The sequence below is a fragment of the Procambarus clarkii genome, chromosome 89 (genome assembly GCF_040958095.1).
Source record: "Procambarus clarkii isolate CNS0578487 chromosome 89, FALCON_Pclarkii_2.0, whole genome shotgun sequence".
NCBI lineage: Eukaryota > Metazoa > Arthropoda > Malacostraca > Decapoda > Cambaridae > Procambarus > Procambarus clarkii.
The window spans coordinates 16,720,693-16,747,111 of record NC_091238.1 but is presented as its reverse complement, the minus strand read 5'-3'; the positions used below and the strand labels follow the sequence as shown (position 1 = coordinate 16,747,111).

The following is a 26,419-nucleotide window of genomic DNA, read 5'->3' as shown; positions in this document are numbered from 1 at the left end:
ACGACGACGTTTCAGTCCGTCCTGGACCATTCTCTCAAGTCGATTGTGAGGATCGACTTGAGAATGGTCCAGGACGGACCAAAACGTCGTCGTCCCTTCACCTTCTAGTGTGTGGTCTGGTCAACGAAAACTGTACTATGCTCCTAGCAAGCTCTTGAGACCTTCTCAGCTGCCACCACCTGAATCATCTTCCTTGATTAGCACCCCGACAGTGAAACAGGAAACCGTCAATTACATATAATTCTCCGAATATGGATCCCCAATTGATTAAAAGGGGAGAGATGACTTTACGTTAAGTGTGGATTTGTCGAAAGCCAAGGGAATGTATCCGATATTAAAATAGAATAGGCTTGCTTGGAAATATACACGGACCCGACGAGTCATTCAATAGACCCGGCTCGTGGAGACTCCGCGGTAAATACAATCCTTCACCTGTCTCCCAGTCCTCCACACCATTGCCCCCTCCCCCGTCCCCCTAAATATTTCCTACTCCCATGTCCCCTCGTCCTCCTTCTTTAGGTTATCTTGAGATGATTTCGGGGCTTTTTTTTTTTTAGTGTCTCCGCGGCCCGGTCCACGACCAGGCCTCCACTCCCAGGAAGCAGCCCGTGACAGTTGACTAACACCCAGGTACCTATTTTACTGCTAGGTAACAGGGGCATAGGGTGAAAGAAACTCTGCCCATTGTTTCTCGCCCATTGATCGAACCCAGAACCACAAGTCCAGCGTGCTGTTCGCTCGGCCGACCGGCTCCCTAACTGAGGCAAATGAATTAAATGGGTTTAAACTCAACTATAGTAAAACTCTAAGCACTTTACCGTAGACTTAAGACCAGCCTAACTAAAGGGGCCTCGTAGCTTGGTGGATAGCGCGCAGGACTCGTAATTCTGTGGCGCGGGTTCGATTCCCGCACGAGGCAGAAACAAATGGGCAAAGTTTCTTTCACCCTAAATGCCCCTGTTACCTAGCAGTAAATAGGTACCTGGGAGTTAGTCAGCTGTCACGGGCTGCTTCCTGGGGGTGGAGGCCTGGTCGAGGACCGGGCCGCGGGGACACTAAAGCCCCGAAATCATCTCAAGATAACCTCAAGAAGAAGCCTATGTTCACCTGGCCTCCTGGAGGTGATGTTCGTTTCTCAGCTACCCATTCCACACTGTCTTACTCCCTTCCAGATAGTGAAGCTAGCTAAGACTACTCCGCCAGCCTCCTTGACTGCTAGATTACTAAGCAGGGTTAATGGAACAAACTAAACTTATTTACTGGCCACCCAGATGGTTGAATTCTTATTGAAACTGATGGTATTTCATAGGGATCTAGAATCCGGCTATTTCCAATTACAATATTGACTAGTGACCTGTATTTATAATTTATGAATTAACAATCCGAAAAGTTGTGGTTCCCCCAGCCGCCTGACCCTGACCCCAGGGTGGGTAAGATACGCCTGACCTTGACCCCAGGGTGGGACAAAGACGACGCCTGACCTTGACCCCCAGGGTGGGTCAGAGACGACGCCTGACCTTGACCCCAGGGTGGGTCAGAGACGACGCCTGACCTTGACCCCAGGGTGGGTCAGAGACGACGCCTGACCTTGACCCCCAGGGTGGGTCAGAGACGACGCCTGACTTTGACCCCCAGGGTGGGTCAGAGACGACGCCTGACCTTGACCCCCAGGGTGGGTCAGAGACGACGCCTGACCTTGACACCAGGGTGGGTCAGAGACGACGCCTGACCTTGACCCCAGGGTGGGTCAGAGACGAGCCTGACCAGCTGGTTCCATCTCAAAATGACGTCACTTTCTCTTTGATAGCAAACGAGCCTTGATCTTTACATTCATGTTAACCTAAGTCCTTAAACCACATTGGTTATTACTATAAGTACTGTATTTATTGCATTATTCACCACTGTTGAATTAATACAAGTGAAACGCGGCCATTTTATCTGCTATCCTCACTAATCCCTTAATCTCTGGCAAGTGACCTTTCCTCTGCTAGTCAGGTAAAAGTACCCTCTCACTCCAAGCTTGTGTTCATATGGTACAATTGAACCAAATGATTTAAAGACCTATAACTTATATGATTAAATATGACCGAAAAAGTAAGATTAATAATTCAAACACGAATTTTCTCAATCTTACTTTTTCGGTCATATTTAATAATATATGTCTACAGGAAAGACTGCTACCAAAATATACTAATATTAAAACGCATGACCTATTACTTCTAAACCAAGAGGAAATGTAGATGTTTATCTCAGAATGTTTGGTAATATGTTTATTGTTTGTGATGTGTGTCTATGTATGTATTAACACGATGTACTGAACGGGGTGAGAATAGCTTGAGCTACCTCATCCCTTTGTGTGTATTTTACCTCAATAAACTTATTTCAATTTCTAAAACAAGCTTAGCTTGTTACATCCTGGTGACGGCCACCGCCACCACCGGAAGACGTCGTGCCGGGCACCTAGCAAGTACAGAGACACTAGGCTAGGCCAAGACGAAGGAGACTTGAAGACACTCACCTGGTGGACGAAGACATCCTGGCCGCCATTGTCGGGGGTGACGAACCCCCAGCCCTTGCTCACGTTGAACCATTTACACCGCCCTCTCCGCCACCTCCCCGCCTCCCCTGCAACGGAAGACACCTTTCTTAAGACATTGTAGGGACACTTATGGGCGTGGTCCAGTAACGTGTCGTGGTCCAGTAACGTGTCGTGGTCCGGTAACGTGTCGTGGTCCGGTAACGTGTCGTGGTCCAGTAACGTGTCGTGGCCCAGTAACGTGTCGTGGTCCAGTAACGTGTCGTGGTCCAGTAACGTGTCGTGGTCCAGTAACGTGTCGTGGTCCAGTAACGTGTCGTGGTCCAGTAACGTGTCGTGGTCCAGTAACGTGTCGTGGTCCAGTAATGTGTTGTGGTCCAGTAATGTGTCGTGGTCCAGTAACGTGTCGTGGTCCAGTAATGTGTCGTGGTCCAGTAACGTGTCGTGGTCCAGTAACGTGTCGTGGTCCAGTAACGTGTCGTGGTCCAGTAATGTGTTGTGGTCCAGTAATGTGTCGTGGTCCAGTAACGTGTCGTGGTCCAGTAATGTGTCGTGGTCCAGTAATGTGTTGTGGTCCAGTAACGTGTCGTGGTCCAGTAACGTGTCGTGGTCCAGTAACGTGTTGTGGTCCAGTAACGTGTTGTGGTCCAGTAATGATGTGAGAGGCATCTACACAAGATCAAATAAACCTGTGTAGGATACAGTAAAGAATACATTGAAATACATGGGTCATTAGCAATTGTAGGCCTACATGGCATGTAGTGAAACAGCTATGAAGCTGCCAGGTATACCTGATATAATGAACCAAGTATACATGATATAATGAGACAGTGTCAGACCACGGAGGAAAATTGAAACAGGAATTTCCTTAAGTACTTTCGTATATTAATACATCTTCAGAAGGAGGAGTCCTTCTGAAGATGTATTAATATACGAAAGTACTTAAGGAAATTCCTGTTTCAATTTTCCTCCGTGGTCTGACACTGTCACATTTTTAATCACGTGTTTATTTTCGTGATATACACACATGATATAATGAACCAGGTGAACAAGTTACAGTGAAGCAGGTGGTATAAAGGGTACAGTAATGTAACAGTACACAACCTGGAGGCGGAAGAGAGTACTGGCAACAGCCCAGCTCGTGATCCACAAGACAAAAGTAAGCAAGAGATAAGACAATAAACTTGACGGAGACAACTCGACGGGGAATTGAGGAATGCGAGAGCGTCTCGGGCAGGAATGTGCTATTTTTAAAAGCGATGATTTCCGCGCGAAAACACAGCCCCCGCCGTCTTCCTCTGACCTTGCCACATGTCGCCACCTGTCCTAATTAGCGGGGCTTTATATTTAACAAACACCTACCGAAAACAAAATTATATTCAACGTTGCGGAAACAGTTTGCATTGTTTTTTTAAGTTTAATTAGGATTTTCAATCGAATACCTTTCAAATGTTTGATCAAATGTTTGTAAAAATGAGAGCCCCCCGTGTCGACAAAATCTGGACCACGTGCGTAAGGATTTAGTAATGAAATGTGTTCGTAATCAGGTTTACCTGGTTGAGTGTAACACTAAACCGCTGCTCCCTCCAGCGGGTCGTCACGCAGGCGCTGATTACCATGCCAGGTAACATAACAGACAGTCTCGTGGGCGGGCGGAGGCAGAAAAAACACACACCAGAGACACAGGAAGTTGCCGTGACGAGGGTGTGTTGGTAACGCTGGCGGGAGGTTCAGGTGACAGCGTTGCCAACGTGTGGCTGCGTTGGTCGGCTGTCTTAAGAGGTGGTGGACGCCGGACAGCACTGTCCACTGCCCTGTCACCTTCACTACGGTCTCTACCACCACTGCCCTCCCCTTCTCCTTCCCTTCTCGTCCCTACATCACCACCACTGCCCCCTTCCCCCCCGCCTCCTCGTCACCATCAGACAAAATCTAGTAGCACATCAAGAGAGAGGAAACTTAAACACACCACCAGCACGGGTTCAGGGAGGGCATCACAGGGTTAATAGAATTCAACGACCAGGTGACAATCATTAACAAGAGATGGGTGGGCAGACTGCAATTTCTTGGACTGTCACAAAGCATTTGATACAGTACCCCATAAGAGGCTGGAGCGTTAGTTGGAAAAACAGGTAAGGTACTCCCAGTAGATAAGGAACTACCCAAGCAATACAAAAGTTACAGTAAGGGATGAGACTTCAGAATGGGATGTCCCCGGCGGAGTCTAATAGGGTTTTGTATTAGGACCTCTTTCTAATATACGCAAAGGATTTTCAACAAGGTATAGACCCAGTGCTCTCAATGTTTGCTGACGATGAAAGAAATGACGAGAAGGATTAAGACGGATAGCATGAGGCTACAAGATAACTGGACAAACTGAAGGAATGGTCCAACAAATGGCTACTCAACACAAGACGGAACTGTACAAGTCTTTAGGCATTAGTGTTCCGAGAGCCCCTAACATCTCCAGCGTTGCTTCGATACAAATTACTTCGCGCCCTCACCAACCATATATCTTTTAAATCCAATAATTTAATATATTGGTTGGTCCAACGACGGCCCTTGCAGGTCCGCGTTCCATCCCGGACAGTCCAAGTGGTTGGACACCATTCCTTCCCTTCGGGTCAATACCAGATCAGTGTGCTAATATCCCTTCCAAGTGCTATACTGTCGTACTGCTTTATTGCTTTCCCTGATAATTATCCGACCTGCGTTAAATCCAATTTACCTATTTTACACACACACTCCACCTTACCTGCGCCCCACCTTTCAATTATCATATACATTAAGGAGGGCGAGAAGACTCTTGCATTAAAGCTGTCACGCCCAAAACAATTGTCTCAGCTGGTAAAAAGCCAGGCTCCCCCGGGCACAATATTTACACTGGGTGCTCAGTCCAACTGTAAACAGAACCACCGCAGCAGTTCGTAAATTTCATAGAATCAATACTTGCACACAGACTATCAATGTTTGGGCTGCCTGAACTCTACGTTAACAAAACTAGTCGCTTTACAATTAACTATAAATACACACGAGAAGAGTAAAGACTGGAGGTTCACGGGGTGGACATCAACAAGGTACACAACAACATATCAGATATAACTTGCTCTCTCCACATATTAAACCTTCCTCGACCCCTCTGGGAGGAATACATCACTCATCACCATGACTGACATAGCAGCTAACTTAGCATGTAACAAAGTTGAAATTAAGGGAGTTTAGGTGCCCTTACTTCTGTAGTCAAAAATATATTCCTTCAGACTGTCACGTCTGGTATGCGGGGCCTTAAGTACTATCTACACAAATTATGATTTTTGATGGCAGCACAAATGTTCCAGCAGATGGTGCGTCATAGTTGCCAGGACCATTGTTTGGAGACCAGGTCGAGGACCGGGCCGCGGGGAGGTTGAGGTCAGAAATCATAAGCAAGGTAACCAGGCTACCTGTGGCAGGTGGCTACAGGTGACGACTCTCCACACGCTGAGCAGGAACTGGGTCATTCTCCCTCACATTTCGTTATTGAATATCCACTAAATAACCAATTTAGACCAGCCGACACGAGGGTCCTGGAGCTTAGTACTATTTCATCCATTCACGTGTTCTTAAGGAATATTCTCATAATCCAATCATAGTGGCTTATCCTGGCCACACAATATAAGGCCAAGGAATGACTGACTGGGCGTCAGCCCTTAACTGTTCTCCCATGTTTACCCAGCAGTAATTGAGAACCTGGTTGTTAGGCGATTGCGGGGTCATGTTCCATTGAAAACAAGTAGGGATAAGGCTTAACACGAGGTATGGGAAGGACAAGCTCCAAGCCTGACAACCATGGATGCAGTTGTCTACTATCTTACCCAGCTGTTAAAAAACATTCAAGATGGGGACCGGCGTCCCTCACAGCTATCTCTTGCAGTAGTAAGCAACTCCCCACAGTTAAGGGGACTTGAATTGTGTTTCCATCGACGTCACGAGGACCTTGAGACGTCTTACAAGTGTCGTGAAGTATCTTTCAGAGCGACTTAAGATCCAAAACTAAGTTTTCATTGTCTCCTCCCTTCATTTCATCGGGTAATCAACACTAATTTCACGTTTCATGTAAACAATACTGTTGTTTGGGAAGCATGGCGAAGTTTTAACAGGTGTCTAGCAGGGAAATATACTTGCTCCTTGTTTGCACGGCTGCTAAGATGGTCACAAGCAGGCCGACTAGCGAGCTCAACATCTTGTTCCTGGGCGATGGCCACACTTTTCGGTACACAGGAGTCCTTGCTAGCGGATCTACAGTTGATGGAATCTAAGGGAGAGAAGTTAGGAGTCCCCCCCCCCTAAACCCTCCAAAATGTGAAATCATCTCGTCTAGCCAACCAACCATAGATGCTCATGGTGCAACCTGTCCTCTTAAAAATAACGTCGCTTTTGGCCGTTTACCCGTATGGCCGAAAGTGGACGTAATTTGAAAATGAAAATAAATTTGGGATTTTTTTTTTTTTTCAACAACAGTAAGTTAAGGGTTCTCTGATAGGTTAGGTGGGCAGGAAATTCTCAAAACGTTATGAAAAACGTTAATTGAAAGTTTCCTCTCCTAACCTTACCGAGTGAGCCGGACGACTCAAACAAAAAACGAGACAGTACGTCATTTTTGTGAGTCGATTTCATTTCAAATTACGTCCACTTTTGGCCATAGCGCGCATACGAGCCAAAAGTGACGTTACTTCTAAGAGGGCGTGTTGATGTAAGTCCCTGGCCACACGTCTTGTATATGGACATGTATATGAGTGGGATTGGGTGGTTATAGATAGGAGCTGCCTCGTATGGGCCAATAGGCCTTCTGCAGTTGCCTTTGTTCTTATGTCTTACCATGAGCGTCGGTGATCGTTCCACCGACATTCTGATCCTTGAGGCAGCTTGAGGCACCTTTCGGATCGAATGCCTCTAATGTAATCCTCGAAGAAAAGCTGAACGACCTGAGGAGGACGGAAGAAATAGAGGCCCACAATGCTGCGTGGCTACCTACAAGGTGCCTCACACTGTCCTGTCCCACCTTATTTCCTAAGGCGTGTGTTCTCTCTTTTGATACTCCGAAATTAGCAGTGACAAATGCCTAAAATCAATATCCACGAAAATAATTAAAACCTTTCCCTCACAGATGGCTAATGTAACCAAGCAACGCTCCCAGTTAGACTGGCTGGTATAGCTGTACGCTGGGCAACACAGCAGGTAATGGTGTGATGGGAGCATGGGAATGGTGCGGCTAAAGGGAACGAGTGAAGGGAAGGGTGATGGGAACGAGAGAAGGGAACGAGAGAAGGGAACGAGAGAATGGAACGAGTGAAGGGAAGGGTGATGGGAAGGGTGATGGGAACGAGAGAAGGGAACGAGAGAATGGAACGAGTGAAGGGAAGGGTGATGGGAAGGGTGATGGGAAATGTGAAGGGAACTAGTGAAGGGAACGAGAGAAGTGAAGGGGTACCGACAGATGGGTGAGAGCGTCACTGGGCGACTGATACGAGACAAATGAGCATCTGGGCCGAGATAAACACAGCCTGGGCCACCACCGCCCAGATCTTGTCAATCATCCCCGTAAACACGGGAGTCTGCGGGTGAAGCGTAGCCCGCCCTCCCGCCCGCCCACACTCCCCACCCGCACTCCTACACCCGCCCCCGTGCCTACACCCACACCCTCCTTCCTTACGTCACATGTATATGCGAGATTCGCTATTAACAATGTTCCTGTCACCGGCCTAGCTGACGTGTGGGCGTTCACACACCACTAGGGGCCTGACGGCTGAGTGGACAGCGCTCGGGGTTAGCAGTTTTCAGGGTCCGGGTTTGATGGACAGCGTTTCTTTTACCCTGATGCGTCTGTTCATCTAGCAGTAAATAGGTACCTGGGAGTTAGACAGCTGCTACGGGCTGCTTCCTGGGGGATGTCTAACAAAAAGGAGGCCAGGGCGAAGACCGGGCCACGGGGACGCTAAGCCCCGAAATCATCTCAAGATAACCTCAAGATAACCTTACAGGATGCTCCACGACTGTGTGCACGCGCCATCCATTTCTGAAGCATACTTTCTCTGCTCTCATCTGGAGGTCACTTTATTTATTTATTTATTTATTTATTTATTTATTTATTAATTCAGGCAGCAGGAGTTCAATCGGGACCTTAACCCTCCCATGACCTTTAACCTCTCGGGAGCCCCTCAACCCAGTTGATGCGAGACCAGCAGGAACCTCTTAAGTAATTGGCTCCGATTGATTAAGATTAAGCCAACCAGGAGGTGGCACGGGCATGAATAGCCCGTAATAACTGACTCTCGCAGCGTTATTCTTTTAACAAATTTCAGGGTTGCAATGTCTGGCATGCAAGCATAATTGTACCTAGAAGAAAACTATTACATTATAACTTTATACAGAACAATGTAACTGGATTATATAGGCCTACACCATGCCCACACGGTTGCCACACCCCACACACCGTCACCACCACACCCCCACACCTCGTCACCACGCCCTCCCACACCCCGTCACCACGCCCTCCCACACCCCCCCCCCACACCGTCACCACGCCCTCCCACACCCACCCCCCACACCGTCACCACACCCTCCCACACCCACCCCCCACACCGTCACCACACCCTCCCACACCCACCCCCCACACCGTCACCACACCCTCCCACCCCCTCCCCCACACACCGTCACCACACCCCCCCCCCCCACACCGTCACCACACCCTCCCACACCCACCCCCCACACCGTCACCACACCCCCACACCCCGTCACCACGCCCACAAAGACAACACACCACACACACATTTCTAGGGAAGTGCGGCTCAGATTCCCAGAAGGCTCCTCCAGGTATGTGAAGATGGCGGGGAGGGTTGGACCAGCGGCCGCCAGTGACACAAGCCTGAAGGTCCCACCACACACCTGGCTGCCACACACCTGCCCTCTACAAGCCTGCCTCCCTCAGCCCCCTACAGCAGCTCTTCTCCCTCCTAGGAGCCCGACTATGCGGTAGTGGCCCAAGGCGCATTTGTGAAGACTTTAAGAGCGCTTTGAGCCAATAATATTCTGGTATCTTCAGGCAGCCACGTGGGCCGACAGGTTCCCCCCCCCGTGGTGCTACCTCCCCCAGGCCCCCCCCGTGGTGCTACCTCCCCCAGGCCCCCCCCGTGGTGCTACCTCCCCCAGGTCCCCCCCCCCGTGGTGCTACCTCCCCCAGGTCCCCCCCCGTGGTGCTACCTCCCCCAGGTCCCCCCCGTGGTGCTACCTCCCCAGGTCCCCCCCGTGGTGCTACTTCCCCCAGGTCACTCCCCCCCCCCGTGGTGCTGCTACCTCCCCCCAGGTCCCCCCCCCGTGGTGCTGCTACCTCCCCCAGGCCCCCCCCCGTGGTGCTGCTACCCCCCCAGGCCCCCCCCCCGTGGTGCTGCTACCCCCCCAGGTCCCCCCCCCTGTGGTGCTGCTACCTCCCCCCCCAGGTCCCCCCCCTGTGGGGCTGCTACCTCCCCCCCCCAGGTCCCCCCCCCCGTGGTGCTGCTACCTCCCCCCCCAGGTCCCCCCCCGTGGTGCTGCTACCTCCCCCCCAGGTCCCCCCCCCGTGGTGCTGCTACCTCCCCCCCAGGTCCCCCCCCCCGTGATGCTGCTACCTCCCCCCCAGGTCCCCCCCCCCGTGGTGCTGCTACCTCCCCCCCAGGTCCCCCCCCCGTGGTGCTGCTACCTCCCCCCCAGGTCCCCCCCCCGTGGTGCTGCTACCTCCCCCCCCAGGTCCCCCCCCCGTGGTGATGCTACCTCCCCCCCAGGTCCCCCCCGTGGTGCTGCTACCTCCCCCCCAGGTCCCCCACCCCCGTGGTGCTACTCCCCCCCCAGGTCCCACCCCATGGTGCTACTCCCCCCAGGTCCCACCCCATGGTTCTACTCCCCAGGTCCCACCCATGGTGCTACTCCCCCAGGTCCCACCCATGGTGCTACTCCCCCAGGTCCCACCCATGGTGCTACTCCCCCAGGTCCCACCCATGGTGCTACTCCCCCAGGTCCCACCCATGGTGCTACTCCCCCAGGTCCCACCCATGGTGCTACTCCCCCAGGTCCCACCCATGGTGCTACTCCCCCAGGTCCCACCCATGGTGCTACTCCCCCAGGTCCCACCCATGGTGCTACTCCCCCCAGGTCCCACCCATGGTGCTACTCCCCCAGGTCCCACCCATGGTGCTACTCCCCCCCAGGTCCCACCCATGGTGCTACTCCCCCCCAGGTCCCACCCATGGTGCTACTCCCCCCCAGGTCCCACCCATGGTGCTACTCCCCCCCAGGTCCCACCCATGGTGCTACTCCCCCCCAGGTCCCACCCATGGTGCTACTCCCCCCCAGGTCCCACCCATGGTGCTACTCCCCCCAGGTCCCACCCATGGTGCTACTCCCCCAGGTCCCACCCATGGTGCTACTCCCCCCCAGGTCCCACCCATGGTGCTACTCCCCCCCAGGTCCCACCCCATGGTGCTACTCCCCCCCAGGTCCCACCCCATGGTGCTACTCCCCCAGGTCCCACCCATGGTGCTACTCCCCCAGGTCCCACCCATGGTGCTACTCCCCCCAGGTCCCACCCATAGTACCCCTCAGGTCCGGCCAGGGCAGCCCTCCAGGTCCCCACACACAGCACCACCACAGACCCCAGCGGAGGTGAGCACACTTCCAAACAGGAGGCCCCCGTGAGACGCACCGATCAAGGCCAAAAACCCCTAAAGCACCAGGTATTGGGGGTGAGGAGCCATGTGGACAACGTGCAAGATACCTTACCCTCTGCCATGCTAGGACGCCAGGGCTCCCGGCTACTGAAGCAGCGCGCGGACCACTACACAACACCACCTCCCGCCTCACCAGACTCTACTCTCACACTAATCCAGCATCACTCCCACCATCATCAAGGATGCTCCTCCTCACATGTCGAGACACGATGATCTCACTATCTACATTCTACCTCCTCCTCTAACACAATATTCTACCATCTACCAGTCACGGGGAAAATTACACCGAACCAAAGGATTCAGCACCGAAGTGCTTTTTTCGTAATAATATAAGTTTCAGTATATAAAAAAATAATAATTAAAATAAAAATAACATTCGACATGCGTAGGGTATACGCAAGCCCCGCCCACACGACATACAATCAAAATAGTCCTTACGCAGAGAGTAGCAAGCGTCACAGCTGCTTCCCTGGCCCCGCCCCTTACTACGAGCTGGCCCCTCTTGTGAGGCATCAATCCTTGAATGAATAGCGAACCTTCACTCTCTTCCTTTTAACCAACCACCAGGAACACGAACTAATAGTTTTAAACGCGGCTAACTGATGACAAAGAGATCAAGAGCAACTTGTTAATCTAACTTGAGTCAGAAAATGGGTCAGAAAAGAACCAAGGGGTAACTCGCCTAGATTGACGGAAAGGGGCTGCCAGCTACTGTTTACCTCAGCCAGCCTCGTGGACCAATTGCGCTGGGCTGAGCCCGCACAGCACCCCACACACGGGCCAATTGCATGTCGTGCTGCAGCAATTGCGAGCAACGCTCTTCACTATTGGCAATGTTGCAGGCGAGGTGTGCAGTGGGCTGACACTGCAGGAGACGGGTGCAGTCGCTCACTGGCGCGCACTATGCTGGTCGGCCATACTGCTACCACACATGTCTTCTTCCATGGCAGAAGAGCTTATAGTTATTTTATTCCATATATTATGCTGATTGTACCCTTCCTGTGAGTGGTAGTGGACCCCCATGCCCTTGCTGTGAGTGGTAGTGGACCCCCATACCCTTCCTGTGAGTGATAATGGACCTCGCATCCTTCCTGTGAGTGGCAGTGGCCCGTATACCCTTCCTGCGAGTGGTAGGTCACTGCATTAAGGACCTATATTTACAGAGATTGTTAACATGCACCAACAATCTATTCTGTTTTGGTTAGTTTAACATACAAGAAAGTTAACAGTCTGATAATGGGCTCAGGAAATTATCTTCAGTGCTCTCTAATTATACACTTATTCTAATTACAGGTTTAATTTCCTCAATTTTGTGACCAAGTTACAATGATCTTAGTATATCACTGTAGAAACATGCAGGTAGTGGAAGTACATTGTCTACAAGAAGATAACTTAGGCTACCTGGCTAGGATTTTTGGGTAATATTTCATCTCGACATACCGAATAAAATACATGGAGATATCATGATTATTAGTGAAAAACGTTTTCTCTAAATTCTTCAATGTGTTTATATTCACTTACACAGTGACATAAGGTAAGCGGAGAGTTCTGCTAACAGTGTGCATTAGCAGGTCTGACCAGAGACCCAAAGTTGTATGTTGCTGTTCAAGTATGTTTATTGAGACAAGAAAATCTCAAAGGGATAGAGTAGCTTAGGCTATTTCTACCTCCCAGAGCATGCTACATATACTGCTACTCTCATGCTGCTTAAAAGGCAATCCAAGCTAGGTGATCAACTCGCTCTTTAATAACAAACTTTGGCTTGCTCGTCAATCATGCAGTCGGAGGCCTTCCCACCCACGAAGATGATTAAAGATCAACCAATACTTCGACTTCAAGGGAAGTACAAAGCCTTAAGGCAGATTAATGTTGGGTTCACAGAACGCTCCCTGACCATTTACCTTAAGGTTGCCTCGGACACAATGGTTGGCGGCATTTAAGTAATAAATGTTACTAGGTAAAGTAACCAATCCAATTAGAGAACACCGAGTTACAGTTCTCCATTGCATTAATTGACTGGCCATTAAGGTACATATTTAATAGTTTGATGGAATTAACTATCTTATACAACTAAAATATATAACCAAAATTCTCTCTTCCTCTATGGATCCCGGCCGAGGTTAACAAATGGAAGAGCTTAGGTTGACACTCCATAACGTGCCGAGATCTGTTCAATACGGAAAAGTTTAGGCTCCATTAAAAACCTAGACAGGTCAGATAACTGATAACGACAAAGAGACGAGTAGTATTTTCAATAATTTTGTCTCTGTATTTACTAAAGAAGAATTTAACATTATGCCTTCAGCCAAACGTGTTTATATTGGTGGAGAAGAGGACAGGTTGACCAGTTTAGTAGTTACCATAGAGGATGTTATTAAACAAGAAAACAACAAGCCAAACAAATCCCCAGAGCTGGACGAAGTGTTTGCCAGGGTGCTTAAAGAATGCAAAGAAGAGCTTTCCGAGTCATTGTCTAGCATATTTAATAAATCATTAGTCAGACAGTGGCAGAGTACCAATTTTCAAGAAAACATATAGATCGCTTGCGTCGAACTATCAGCCAATTAATTTAACGACTATAGCAACAAAATTTCTTGAATCACTAATTGCAAAAACCATTCATCTTCATCTTGAAAACATAAATTTACAAATGATTCATAACATGGTTTTACCAAGGACTTCTCATGTTTTGACCAATTTGCTATCACTTTTATTCCAGCATGACTGACGCAGTTGATAGTGGAAAGGTTTGTAACGTTGTGTACCTTGACTTTAGCAAAACTCTTGATACATTACCACATGAAAGATTAAGAAGTTGTTGTTGTTATAGATTCAGCTACTCGGAACTCGTTTCAAGTAGCACGGGCTATGGCGAGCCCGTAACTTACCTAGCACAGGAGCGGGGCTGTGTGAGATTAAGAAGATAGAGACTCATGATATTGGGGGGTGCTATCTTGAGTTGGATTATAGCATTGTTATACCAAACGAATCAGTAACAATGGAATTAGGTCAGTAGGAAACTGTTGTAAATGGAATGCCTCAGGCTATGTCCTAGGACCTCTGTTGTTTATAATACTATGAGTGTAATATATTATATATATATATATATATATATATATATATATATATATATATATATATATATATATATATATATATATAATATATATATATATATATATATATATATAATGTCGTACCTAGTAGCCAGAACTCACTTCTCAGCCTACTATGCGAGGCCCGATTTGCCTAATAAGCCAAGTTTTACTGAATTAATATATTTTCTCTAATTTTTTTCTTATGAAATGATAAAGCTACCCATTTCATTATGTATGAGGTCAATTTTTTTTATTGGAGTTAAAATTAACGTAGATATATGACCGAACCTAACCAACCCTACCTAACCTAACCTAACCTATCTTTATAGGTTAGGTTAGGTTAGGTAGCCGAAAACGTTAGGTTAGGTTAGGTAGCCGAAAACGTTAGGTTAGGTTAGGTAGGTTAGGTTGTCGAAAAAACATTAATTCATGAAAACTAGGATTATTAGGCAAATCAGGCCTTGCATAGTAGGCTGAGAAGTGAGTTCTGGCTACTAGGTACGACATATATATATATATATATATATATATATATATATATATATATATATATATATATATATATATATATATATATATATATATATATATATATATAATAAACATGTCTAACTCCTGGAATATATTTGTCATCTTTCTCTGTAGCGTTCAAGTGAATTGATATCCATTCTACAGTATGGTGACAAAGACTGACCTATATCTGTACTATAAGAGAATATTTGTCTGTTCAACTGTGGAGGCCTGACGCCTGAAGAGAAGGGAACTATCAGGGGGAAAGCCCGAGCCTACCTTCAATACCTTCACCAAATTGACAGAGATAATAGTCTGATGTAACTTGATCAGTGTGTCACTAAGTTGTTCAGCTTACGAGTATAACTTTGTGTAACTTGATCGCTGAATAAAGAGATCTTTAAATCGCGTTCGATTTAAATATAACTATAAATTAAATTGTATGGAGAAGGCCGTAAATTCGAAGACCAATATGCAGGCATCACAATATGACAAATGGAATGCATTAGGCAGTGATGTGGTGGAGGCTGACTCCATACACAGTTTCAAATGTAGATATGATAGAGCCCAATAGGCTCAGGAATCTGTACACCAGTTGATTGACAGTCGAGAGGCGGGACCAAAGAGCCAAAGCTCAACCCCCGCAAGCACAACTAGGCGAGTACAACAAGACAGTGTCGAGGTGGTTATCTTGAAGTTATCTTGAGATGATTTGGGGCTTGGCGTCCCCGCGGCCCGGTCCTCGACCAGGGCTCCTTTTTGTTACACATCCCTAGGAAGCAGCCCGTAGCAGCTGTCTAACTCCCAGGTACCTATTTACCGCTAGGTGAACAGGTACATCAGGGTGAAAAACTATTTGTTTCCGCCTCCACCGGAGATCGAACCCGGAACCCTCAGGACTACGAACCCGAAGCGCTGTCCACTCAGCTGTCAGGCCTCTGGTGCAACACATTCTTCGAAAACCTTTTGTTGCTGCAGCGAATTTTACTGAGTTTACCTGAGAGCCGCTAACACTAGTGGCCTCGACGAGGACAGGAAGCCGGCGGCTTGTTGAAGGTTTCATATTTTTTGTTTATATACATTGATTCAAGTATTTACTATCCGCAGCGGGAAGTTAGGATTAAAAGTGATGTTTGTGGGTGCCATGATTGGCTACACTGACACAGGAAGTTTAGACATTTACCTCCACCAGCAGGACAACTTAACTCGTCTCACACTCTGAGTTGGCCTTGGCCTAGGATTAAACAGCTAATGGATGTCTTTGGCTAACCTCTTAATCACTTTGCTGCCCCTGACTCACAGTTACCTCTCAACCTATTTAGTCCTCCAATTTATTGCACACAAGAATGATAGCAACAAGGTGTATACATTTACGCGGGAACCAAGTAGCAGGGAAACAGTTTGTGTTGAGGTTTAGGCAAACAAATCCTGGCCGAAGACTCGCACAGAGGCGGGGGTGGGGATCAGGGGAAGTTGCCAGCGACTTATTCATCCGCCCAATATACAAGAAAAAACAGCTATTGCTAACATAAAAACGTCTTCATCATTTTCAAAACATATATTTGCGATATCGGTAGACATCAATACTGTAATAAGTTTGGGAAAATAATAATCCGAGAGAGAAAGCGCGGCAAGAGGGCGGGGGAGTATGCAGATGTGAGTGGGAGCCCGGGGTAACGGTGCTCCTAGCCTCATATATCCCTATTAGCAGCCTTATTCCCCCCGTCCACACAGGTCACTCTCCCGTGTGCCTGCACCGCAAGACATAATCCCGGCCCATCCCCGCAGCTACATAATTTGGGTCAAAATAGTCGGGAGTACACGAGCAATTTTCCACTCATGAAGATGATAACAAGCGTTCAATATTGATTTGACATTTATTTGAGTTCTGAATGAAGGGGTGATGGTCACCACGCCATGACAAACACCAGTCACCACACCCCCACAACTACCACCACACCCCCACAACTACCACCACACCCCCACAACTACCACCACACTCCCACAACTACCACCACACTCCCACAACTACCACCACACTCCCACAACTACCACCACACTCCCACAACTACCACCACACTCCCACAACTACCACCACACTCCCACAACTACCACCACACCCCCACAACTACCACCACACTCCCACAACTACCACCACACTCCCACAACTACCACCACACTCCCACAACTACCACCACACTCCCACAACTACCACCACACCCCCACAACTACCACCACACCCCCACAACTACCACCACACCCCCACAACTACCACCACACCCCCACAACTACCACCACACCCCCACAACTACCACCACACCCCCACAACTACCACCACACCCCCACAACTACCACCACACCCCCACAACTACCACCACACCCCCACAACTACCACCACACCCCCACAACTACCACCACACCCCCACAACTACCACCACACCCCCACAACTACCACCACACCCCCACAACTACCACCACACCCCCACAACTACCACCACACCCCCACAACTACCACCACACCCCCACAACTACCACCACACCCCCACAACTACCACCACACCCCCACAACTACCACCACACTCCCACAACTACCACCACACTCCCACAACTACCACCACACTCCCACCACACTCCCACAACTACCACCACACTCCCACAACTACCACCACACCCCCACAACTACCACCACACCCCCACAACTACCACCACACCCCCACAACTACCACCACACCCCCACAACTACCACCACACTCCCACAACTACCACCACACCCCCACAACTACCACCACACCCCCACAACTACCACCACACTCCCACAACTACCACACCCCCACAACGCAGGCTAGTATACAATACCCACAATCAGGACAACTGGCAAGCCTAGTGTTGAAGAGGTCGCCTTGACCTGACCTCTTCTAACCCCACCTCACCTCACTTAATGTCCTTCCCCCTATCCCCCCCTCCCCCCCTCTGTGTACTGACCTGCTAATAGTCACCCGCTCGTTACCGAAGCCCTCCCCCCCCCCCCAAAGAATACACCAAACCAGAACTGCAGGCCATTCTGGCGTGTTTGGAGGAAGTACGTCATGACGACAAAAATGTTTTTGTATTTGTCGATAGCCGAGGAGCACTGGAGTCCTTAAACAGTAGAAACCCAGTCTTCATGTCTATAGTGGAGGACTGTAAGAGAAGAATAACTGAGATACAGCTGAAAGGTTATAGTGTGAAATTCATGTGGATTCCATCTCATGTTGGAATAGTGCTCAACGAGGTGGCGGATGACTTGGCCAAACGTGCCACATCAAAACCGCAAGTTGACATTGAATGTGAATTCACAATGAGACAAATAAGAAGCAAAATCAGAAATATTCAGGCACAGGCGGGAGTGGAGAGGAGAGAGATAATGTATGAGAGTAGTCAAACCATGCAACACTACATGTATGTGAGTCAAAACACCCATTTCACTTATGGTAAAAGGAGAAATGCTTGGAGTGACTCGGTGTACATGCGGCTCAGGCTTGGGTACAAATATTACTGGGAATATGGGATAGATGTTCATGGTAATGACACGAAGTGTAAACTATGTGGTATGTTAAGGTCTCACACCCTTACCCATTATATTCTTGATTGTCCGTTGATTAGTGTATATAGAAACACTGAGATAAGGACTGTTCCTGAACAAATAGCCTGGATGTGTCACAACGGAAAGGTTGATGATATTCTTGAGAGATATAAGAATTTTGCACCAAGATTGTAATATTTTGTTGAATTATCTGCAGGTGTCTTGCAAATTGTCTATACAGTATACCTAGGTCATAAAAGTATTTGTGTGTACGTCTGATACCATACTCCTTGTGAGGGAGGAAATGTATATTTTTACCTCTCAGAATGTTTGGTAATATGTTTATTTGTGATGTGTGTCTATGTATATATTAACACGTTGTACTGAACGGGGTGAGAATAGCTTGAGCTACCTCATCCCTTTGTGTGTATTTTACCTCAATAAACTTATTTCAATTTCAATTTCAATTCACCACCCCAACTCTAAGCATCCTTCACCACCACCCAAACTATCCCAACTCTCAGCTTTATAATTATATATATGCGCTCTACCTACAGTAAGCACACTTGGATTGCATGACTAGGATTCCGGTACTTCATAATTTTTAATTACCTACTTGCCCATTACTGTAACATTTGTAATTCGATTGTATTAATTATTTACTTTTGTCGCATTCAATCATACGGTTATTTCTTTTAATATGCCGCGTTATGTAAAATAGTCATATAGTTATGTAAAATATGTGAATACTTCTTAATGACAGTTTATATTTGGTCAGATCTACATATTATTATTAATACAGTGTCGGGGATCAGGCAGCCAAGGTGTACTCATACACGTACGTTAAGCTTATATCTAGGTCTAACCCCCCCCCCCAGGTCGAATTACTGACCCCCTCCTCACGGTACCTACTTACTGCTGGGTTAAATGGGGAATTAGGTGATAGAAAATGTGCCCAACCATTTCTGTCCCGCCCGGATTCGTAACCCGGAATTTTTGTGCTTCGGGTGAGACACCATAGACGATATAAATTTTTATTAATTTGAAATAATAATAATGTATTTGCAACTGCTAGTTGCATGGGATGGTTGCACCTGCAGTTGCTAATAGTTTGGAACTGAAGCTGCTGGAAATTTTTTGCAGCTTCGCGGTTGCTAGAAATTTGCAACTGCGGTTGTTGCAGGTGATGGGGGGTATAATTAGGGCCGCAGCCAGATTCACGAAGCAGTTACGCAAGTACTTACGAACGTGTACATCTTTCCTCAATTTTTGACACCTTTGGTTATATTTATTAAACAGTTTACAAGCATGAAAACTTTCCAATCAACTGTTTTTATTGTTATAAACAGCCTCCTGGTGCTTCGGAGCTCATTAACTGTTTAATAATTGTAAACGAAGCCGCCCAAAATTGAGAAAAGATGGACAGGTTCGTAGTGCTTGCGTAACTGCTTCGTGAATCTAGCTGTGGGTCTAATTATAGGGGGGGGGGCCCTCCGTGCCTGCCGGCCTGATGTTCTTATTTTTTTTAATTGGAATTGAATTGAATTGAATTTAGTACACATTACCCACAGGCCAGAGTGTCAGCGGGCCTATCGTAAAAATCCTGGTTGGACATGGATGGGTTCGAGCCTCCAGAACCTCCCAGTGAATTCAGTAGAGTTCAGAGTTAGCTTTTTTGTCCTACAGTGCCCAATCACCTGAAACCCCACAACCCAACCCAATGGTTTATAAACCATTATTGTTTATGAACTGTTACGGCCAATAGACGACTATATGAGCTCCAATAGCTTATAATAAGTCGTTTTTTTCGGTGACAGGAAGCCTCTTCGTGGACCCCCCTCACTCCTTACCTTGAGTACCTTGAGGTGCTTCCGGGGCTTAGCGTCCCCGCGGCCCGGTCGTCGACCAGGCCTCCTGGTTGCCGGACTGATCAACCAGGCTGTTGGACGCGGCTGCTCGCAGCCTGACGTACGAACTACTGACCCGCCCCAGGATGCAACACCACAACAAACAATTTCTTGTTTGAGGAGCTGTTCACTTGAGACAGTTAAGCAAGTCCCAGCTGTGTCTGGGTACAAGAGACAGGATGAACAACCCAGCGGGTTTTCTTCCTTTTGGGGAGTGTTGTACATGCTGTTATGGTGGTATGTCCACTCACAAGAGGAGTGGCGTTGCCCAATAAACTTGCCCCTTGGGGCAAAATAAAAAATTAACCACAACAAACTGACTAACTCCTGGGTACCTATTGACTGGTAGGTGATCAGGAGCATTAGTTGATAGGAAGCGTTCCCCACCATTTGTCGAGTAAGGGAATCGAACCCTGGACCCCTGATTAAATTTTAAATTTTGCCCCGAGGGGCGAGTTTATTGGGCAGCGCCACTCATCTTGTGAGTGGATATACCGCCATAGCACCTGATTTGTGAGTCGAGAATGAAGCCTTATGGCGTCTCAACAAATGATCCTTCACTTGCATTATGGGGTGCCAGTAAGAGCATTCAACTGTGCCAAAAGAGTCATACTCACCAGACTATCAAGCGGTGACCATCCCACCGTCCTGGTGGTCCTGCTGGTAGTGGTGGTGGTAGTAATGGTAGTGGAGGTGGTGCTGGTGACAGGTGCAGCTAGCTTAACGGGAGGATTTGACCCTGCCATCATCTGCGTGCTGCAGACACCTCACTATGGCGCGTCAGTAATTCATGATGATGCTTTAGGAAGGCTTGAATGCTATTATTTTATATATATATAAAGAGTTAGAGTTGATGGATGAGGAAGGCGGCGGCGAGGACTGGACGCCGACGTGTTGATGGAGTCAGCTGGTGGCGGTGTTGCAAGCTTTACGTTTTCTATGGATGGTTGCGCGGGGGGATTTAAATTATATTATTATTATAGATGTGGCCTAATTTTGGGGGCAGTACTTGCTATTTTATATGTAGTCTTCTCCCAATAAAATGTACTCCTCGCTGAAGGGCCCTTTAAGGGCGATAAGTATTCTTGATGGAAATTGATTCTGGTACTATGAAGTCCGAATCATGAAGGACCCATCAGGGGGCCCACCGGCACCAGGAGGACCCACTACAGGGGTTTTGTACTCATTAAAGTATTATTTTGTAATTATTAAAGAATAGGAATGTTTCAAAATACAGTATTCCTTTCAAAACTATGCATAATATAACTTTACTAATTAACAATTATATATTAATAATAATTTTTATTTAGGTAAAGGTACATACATAAAGAGATTTTACAAAGTTTGTTGGCTTTATAGATAGAGCTAGTACATACAATGCCTAAAGCTACTATTACGCAAAGCGTTTCGGGCAGAAAGGCTTGAATGTATATATCATATTAGTATGTTACATATCATATTAGTATGATATGAGGAGTCTACATAAATGTGTAGACAGCCTTTGAAGCCAACCCGTTCTCGCAAATTCGTAAAGTCAATATTGACTTATTAACTACGTGCATAGGTGATATACTAAACATAATAGATACCCTTAAAAAGATTTATAGAAAACACCGACCTTACCTAACCTTGTTAGTATCCTAAGATAAGCATCTTATTGCTTCGTAATTACAATTATTACTTAACCTATACCTATTATAGGTTAGGTAATAATTGTAATTACGAAGCAATAAGATGCTTATCTTAAGATACTAACAAGGTTAGGTAAGGTCGGTGTTTTCTATGAATCTTTTTAAGGGTATCTATTATGTTAAGTATGTCACCTATGCACATATTTAATAAGGAATAGCCACTGACCAGTCGGGGCCATTTAGCTGTTTTGTCATAGCCCCCCCCCCCCCCCCCCGAAAAAAAGGGCCAGCCCTAATTATATAGATTCAAAATCTGCAAGTCTTGATTAATCAGGGAACAGGATCGTACATTTAATGAAAAGTACAAAATTTGTAAATGTATAACCAACGTGGTGGTAGCAGAAGTTTTAAACACATATGGCAAAATCTTACTGAAGCGACCATACGAGTCATAAATACTCATACTCCGCCTAAGTAAAACAGAAACAAGCAACACTTAGTGAGCCAGCCAGAGGCTTAATAGGACCCGCGCAGGAATATCCCTGAAAAAAAAAAAAACGTGGTGGTACCCAGTGTAGCCCGGGGGGAGGGGGTCCGGTCTCTCTCCATTTCAGACCTTAGTGGAGTATTTGAGAGTTGCAATAGGAGTGGATCCTTTTATTAAGAAGCAATGAGTCAACTCCATTATACCCAATTGATCAGGGATACCTGATTGTTTTTTTTCAGTTATATCGAACAAAGATTAGAGAAAGGATAAGGCAAATAGGACACTGGGATTTATTAATCGAAGCGTTACTAATACGACACCTGGTGTTGTTCTTCAGCTATATCTTGTTCAGGGTAGGCCCCATTTAGATTATGCAGTTCAGTTTTGGTCGCCATACTATAGAATGGATATAAATTCACTTGAACGTGTCCAGCATAGGATGACAAAGTTAATCCCCCAAATTGGAAACATGTCATATGAAGAAAGATTAACAAAGCTTAAATTGCATTCACTGGAAAGGCGAAGAGTTAGGGGTGACATGATACAGGTTTACAAGTGGATGAATGGACATAACAAAGGGGATATTAATAGGGTATTAAAAGTATCAAGGATGTAGCTGCTGTGGACTTGCCGGCCGACCATGGCGACCGATGGTGGTTCGCACAGCGTTTCTCCAGTGGACATTTCCGATCCCTTTGAGGGTTTTTAGGACCCATTGTCCCTTGGCACGCATTCTGGTCACGACGTTCTCCCGGTCTTAGAGGGTTGATCCCGAGGGTGTTTTTCTGGACAGTAAACATAATAGTAAGGCTAATAGATTGGAGGCGAAACGTCGCCTGCGTCCTGCGGTGCCCTGTGACCCCTTGCAACTTCTGTCTCCACACCCTCCCGGTCGGACGAGTTCTCCTGGCCTACGTACGTTCATCATCGCCTTTGATGCCGATACGCCCGCTGATCGGAGTGTTTTTGGAAATAATAGGGCACGCAGTCTTTTCTATCAAGCTGTTCCAGAGTTCTTTAAGATCAAGGTGCACGATTTCAGGCCGAATAAATGCAGGAACTTGATTGCCGTGGATCATGCTTCCTCTGGGGACTTGATGCTTTCGGACGTTACTGATATCTGTGGTTACAAGGTCCGTTGTTATTCGCCTCTGGGTTTGGAACGATATTTGGTCCGGCATGTTGTTGACGTTAGTGCAGGCGACATCAAGGCGCAACTGCAGAATGATGACATTCCGATCTTTGGTGTCAAGAAATTTATGCATAGAATTGATGGCGACCTGTGATACCGGCACTGCCCTCCTTACTTTTCTTGACTCCCTTCCCCCTGATCGGGTTTGGATTAATGGCTTCCTCCATAAATTGGAGGTGTACGTTCCCCATCCCACTCAGTGCTTTCGTTGTAAGGGTTTTCAGCATACCTTCCTTGGCTGCACCAATGACGTCCGTTGTGGCAAATGTCCTGGCTTCCATTTCACTCGTGACTGTGAGTCCGACAAGCTCTATTGCCCCAACTGTTGTGGTGATCATGCCATCACTTTCAAGCAGTGTTCTTCCTACGTTGCGGCGCTTACTAAGGCTCTTCTCGTCATCACTCCGCCCTCCAGTCGAGCTTTGCCTAATCCTGCCGCGGTTCCTCGTCATCCGCCGCCGCCATTGCCTGACCCGTTTGTCACTGACGTTCCTCTCGCCCCTGAGGCTTCTTCTCTCCCACCCACCGTTCAACTGAGTCCCGATCTTGTTGATGCTATTGTCGCTCGCGTTGTGGATGCACTCGAGACGGTGCTGGTCCACCTCATCACTAAATTCTTTCTGCAGCCCGTCCTTCACGTTCCTGAGGCTGACCCGTCGCTCCTCTCCTCAGCGTCTTCTACGGTTGACGTCCATCCTCCCGCAGCTGCCTCTGCTATCTCCACTGCGTTTGAATCGATGCTGGGCAACGCCCTTCGGAATTCTTTAGCGAGCCTTCCTGTGTCTCTCCCCAGGCTGCCTTGCCGCACATCTCTGGCCCCTGTACTAAGCGGAAGCAATCCTCCGACGTCCTGATTTCCAAGCGCCCTACCCCCTTGCCTGATGGGTCTCTTACATCGCGTTCTCCCACGACTTGTCCTCGCGCCCTTCCTAGGTCTTCCGTTGTCCTGCTGGCGCTTCTGCGGAGGCCGATGCGTTAGCGTCCCAGTCGTAAGGCTCTTGATGCCATCTACCTACCTTGCCCTGTCCTAACCTCGCCTGTCCCGTCTTGACTTCCTCTACCCTTCTACACATTCGCACTTGCCTCCTTCACATCCTTTGCCCCCGCCCTTCGTCTCTTGCCTCCGTCCCTGGCTTTCTTTACTGCGGCAACACTTTGCGTTCGCCTTCTGTTTTCTTTATTTTCCTCCTACGTTCCTTTCCTCTTGTTTATTTTGCCTTTATCCTGTAGGTCGGTGTTCAATCCCCGACCGTTTAAGTGGTTGGGCACCATTCCTTTCTCCCCGTCCAATCCCAAATCCTTATCTTGACCCCTTCCCAGTATAGGCGTAATGGCTTGGCGCTTTCCCCGTGATAGTTCCCTTCCCTTACCTTTATCCTAGCCCGCCTTGACGGCGTCGTTATCTTCTTGACTTGGGCACGTCTTGACCGTTGATGTGTTGTTGTGCATTGCCATATACGCATCTTTCTACATTACCACTCGTGCAGTCATCGGGAGGATGCATCTTCAGGCAAACTGCACATATTACGAAGAAGAAGAAAAGTATCAACACAAGACAGAACACGAAACAATGGATATAAATTGGATAAGTTTAGAATTAGGAAATACTTGGGTAAATACTGGTTCGGTAACAGGGTTGTTTTGTGGAACCAATTACCCCGTAACGTGGTAGAGGTGGGGTCCCTTGATTGTTTCAAACGTGGATTGGACATGTATATGAGTGGGATTGGGTGGTTATAAATAGGAGCTGCGTGGTATGGGCCAATAGACATTTTGCAGTTACCTTTATTCTTATGTTAATTGTTTTCATAAGAACATAAGAACAAAGGTAACTGCAAAAGGTCTATTGGCCCATACGAGGCAGCTCCTATCTATAACCACCCAATCCCACTCATATACATGTCTAACCCACGCTTGAAACAATCGAGGGACCCCCCTCCACCACGTTATGCGGTAATTGGTTCCACAAATCAACATTACCCTATTAATATCCCCTTTAATGTCCATTCATCCACTTGTAAACCTCTATCATGTCACCCCTAACTCTTCGCCTTTCCAGTGAATGCAATTTAAGCTTTGTTAATCTTTCCTCATAAGAAAGATTTCTAATTTGGGGAATTAGAAAATTTTCATGGTTTTAAAGTAAACCATGAAAATGCGTTGGTAAATGGTTGGAGTAAGCATAAAAAACCCACAGAAAAACACATCCACGATTTTATTTCAGACTTCATGAGTATCTCAGATTGGAGATCAAAAATTGATTGTTGAAAAATTGGAGCACTACAGATACTGTACCAATATTTTTAAAGCAAGGCACTTGGGTTGACTCTAGCTGGCTTATGACACTCCCATACCCACCATGTTTCATAGTGGAAAGGTTGGTGAGGGTAGCCACACCATCTGGCACTCATGCTTTGGACTGACAAACAAACATTCTATTTTATAGATGTACTGTAGATTATTTGACTTATTAGAAACATGTTGAAATATTGCAAACATATACAATATAGGATCTATGAAAACTATTGTACAGTATAAACCTTCACAATTCTTGCCAGCTTAAATCTAAATCACTCTTTAGGATACAAAATAAAATCCAATAAAACAACAACGTTCATAAAAAATTATTAATAAATTATATACTATGTATTACACTAAACTACTTATAAATAATTGCTTAAAAAAGAAAAACCATTGACTGGCAACATCAGCTGGCAATCAAAAGTTGTTTTGAATATGTATGTACAGTACGTAAGTA

General features: G+C 47.1%; 1 protein-coding gene across 1 annotated transcript in view; it reads right to left on the bottom strand.

The window, feature by feature from the left end:
* Positions 1-21,255, bottom strand: part of lin-28 (protein lin-28 homolog) — a 77,783-nt gene extending 56,528 nt beyond the window's left edge. The window contains exon 1 of the mRNA XM_069317788.1: positions 20,969-21,255. Within this exon, the coding sequence (XP_069173889.1) occupies positions 20,969-21,100 (132 nt within the window). The 5' untranslated portion in view covers positions 21,101-21,255. The remainder of the gene's footprint in view (positions 1-20,968) is intronic.
* Positions 21,256-26,419: the final 5,164 nt, after the last annotated feature.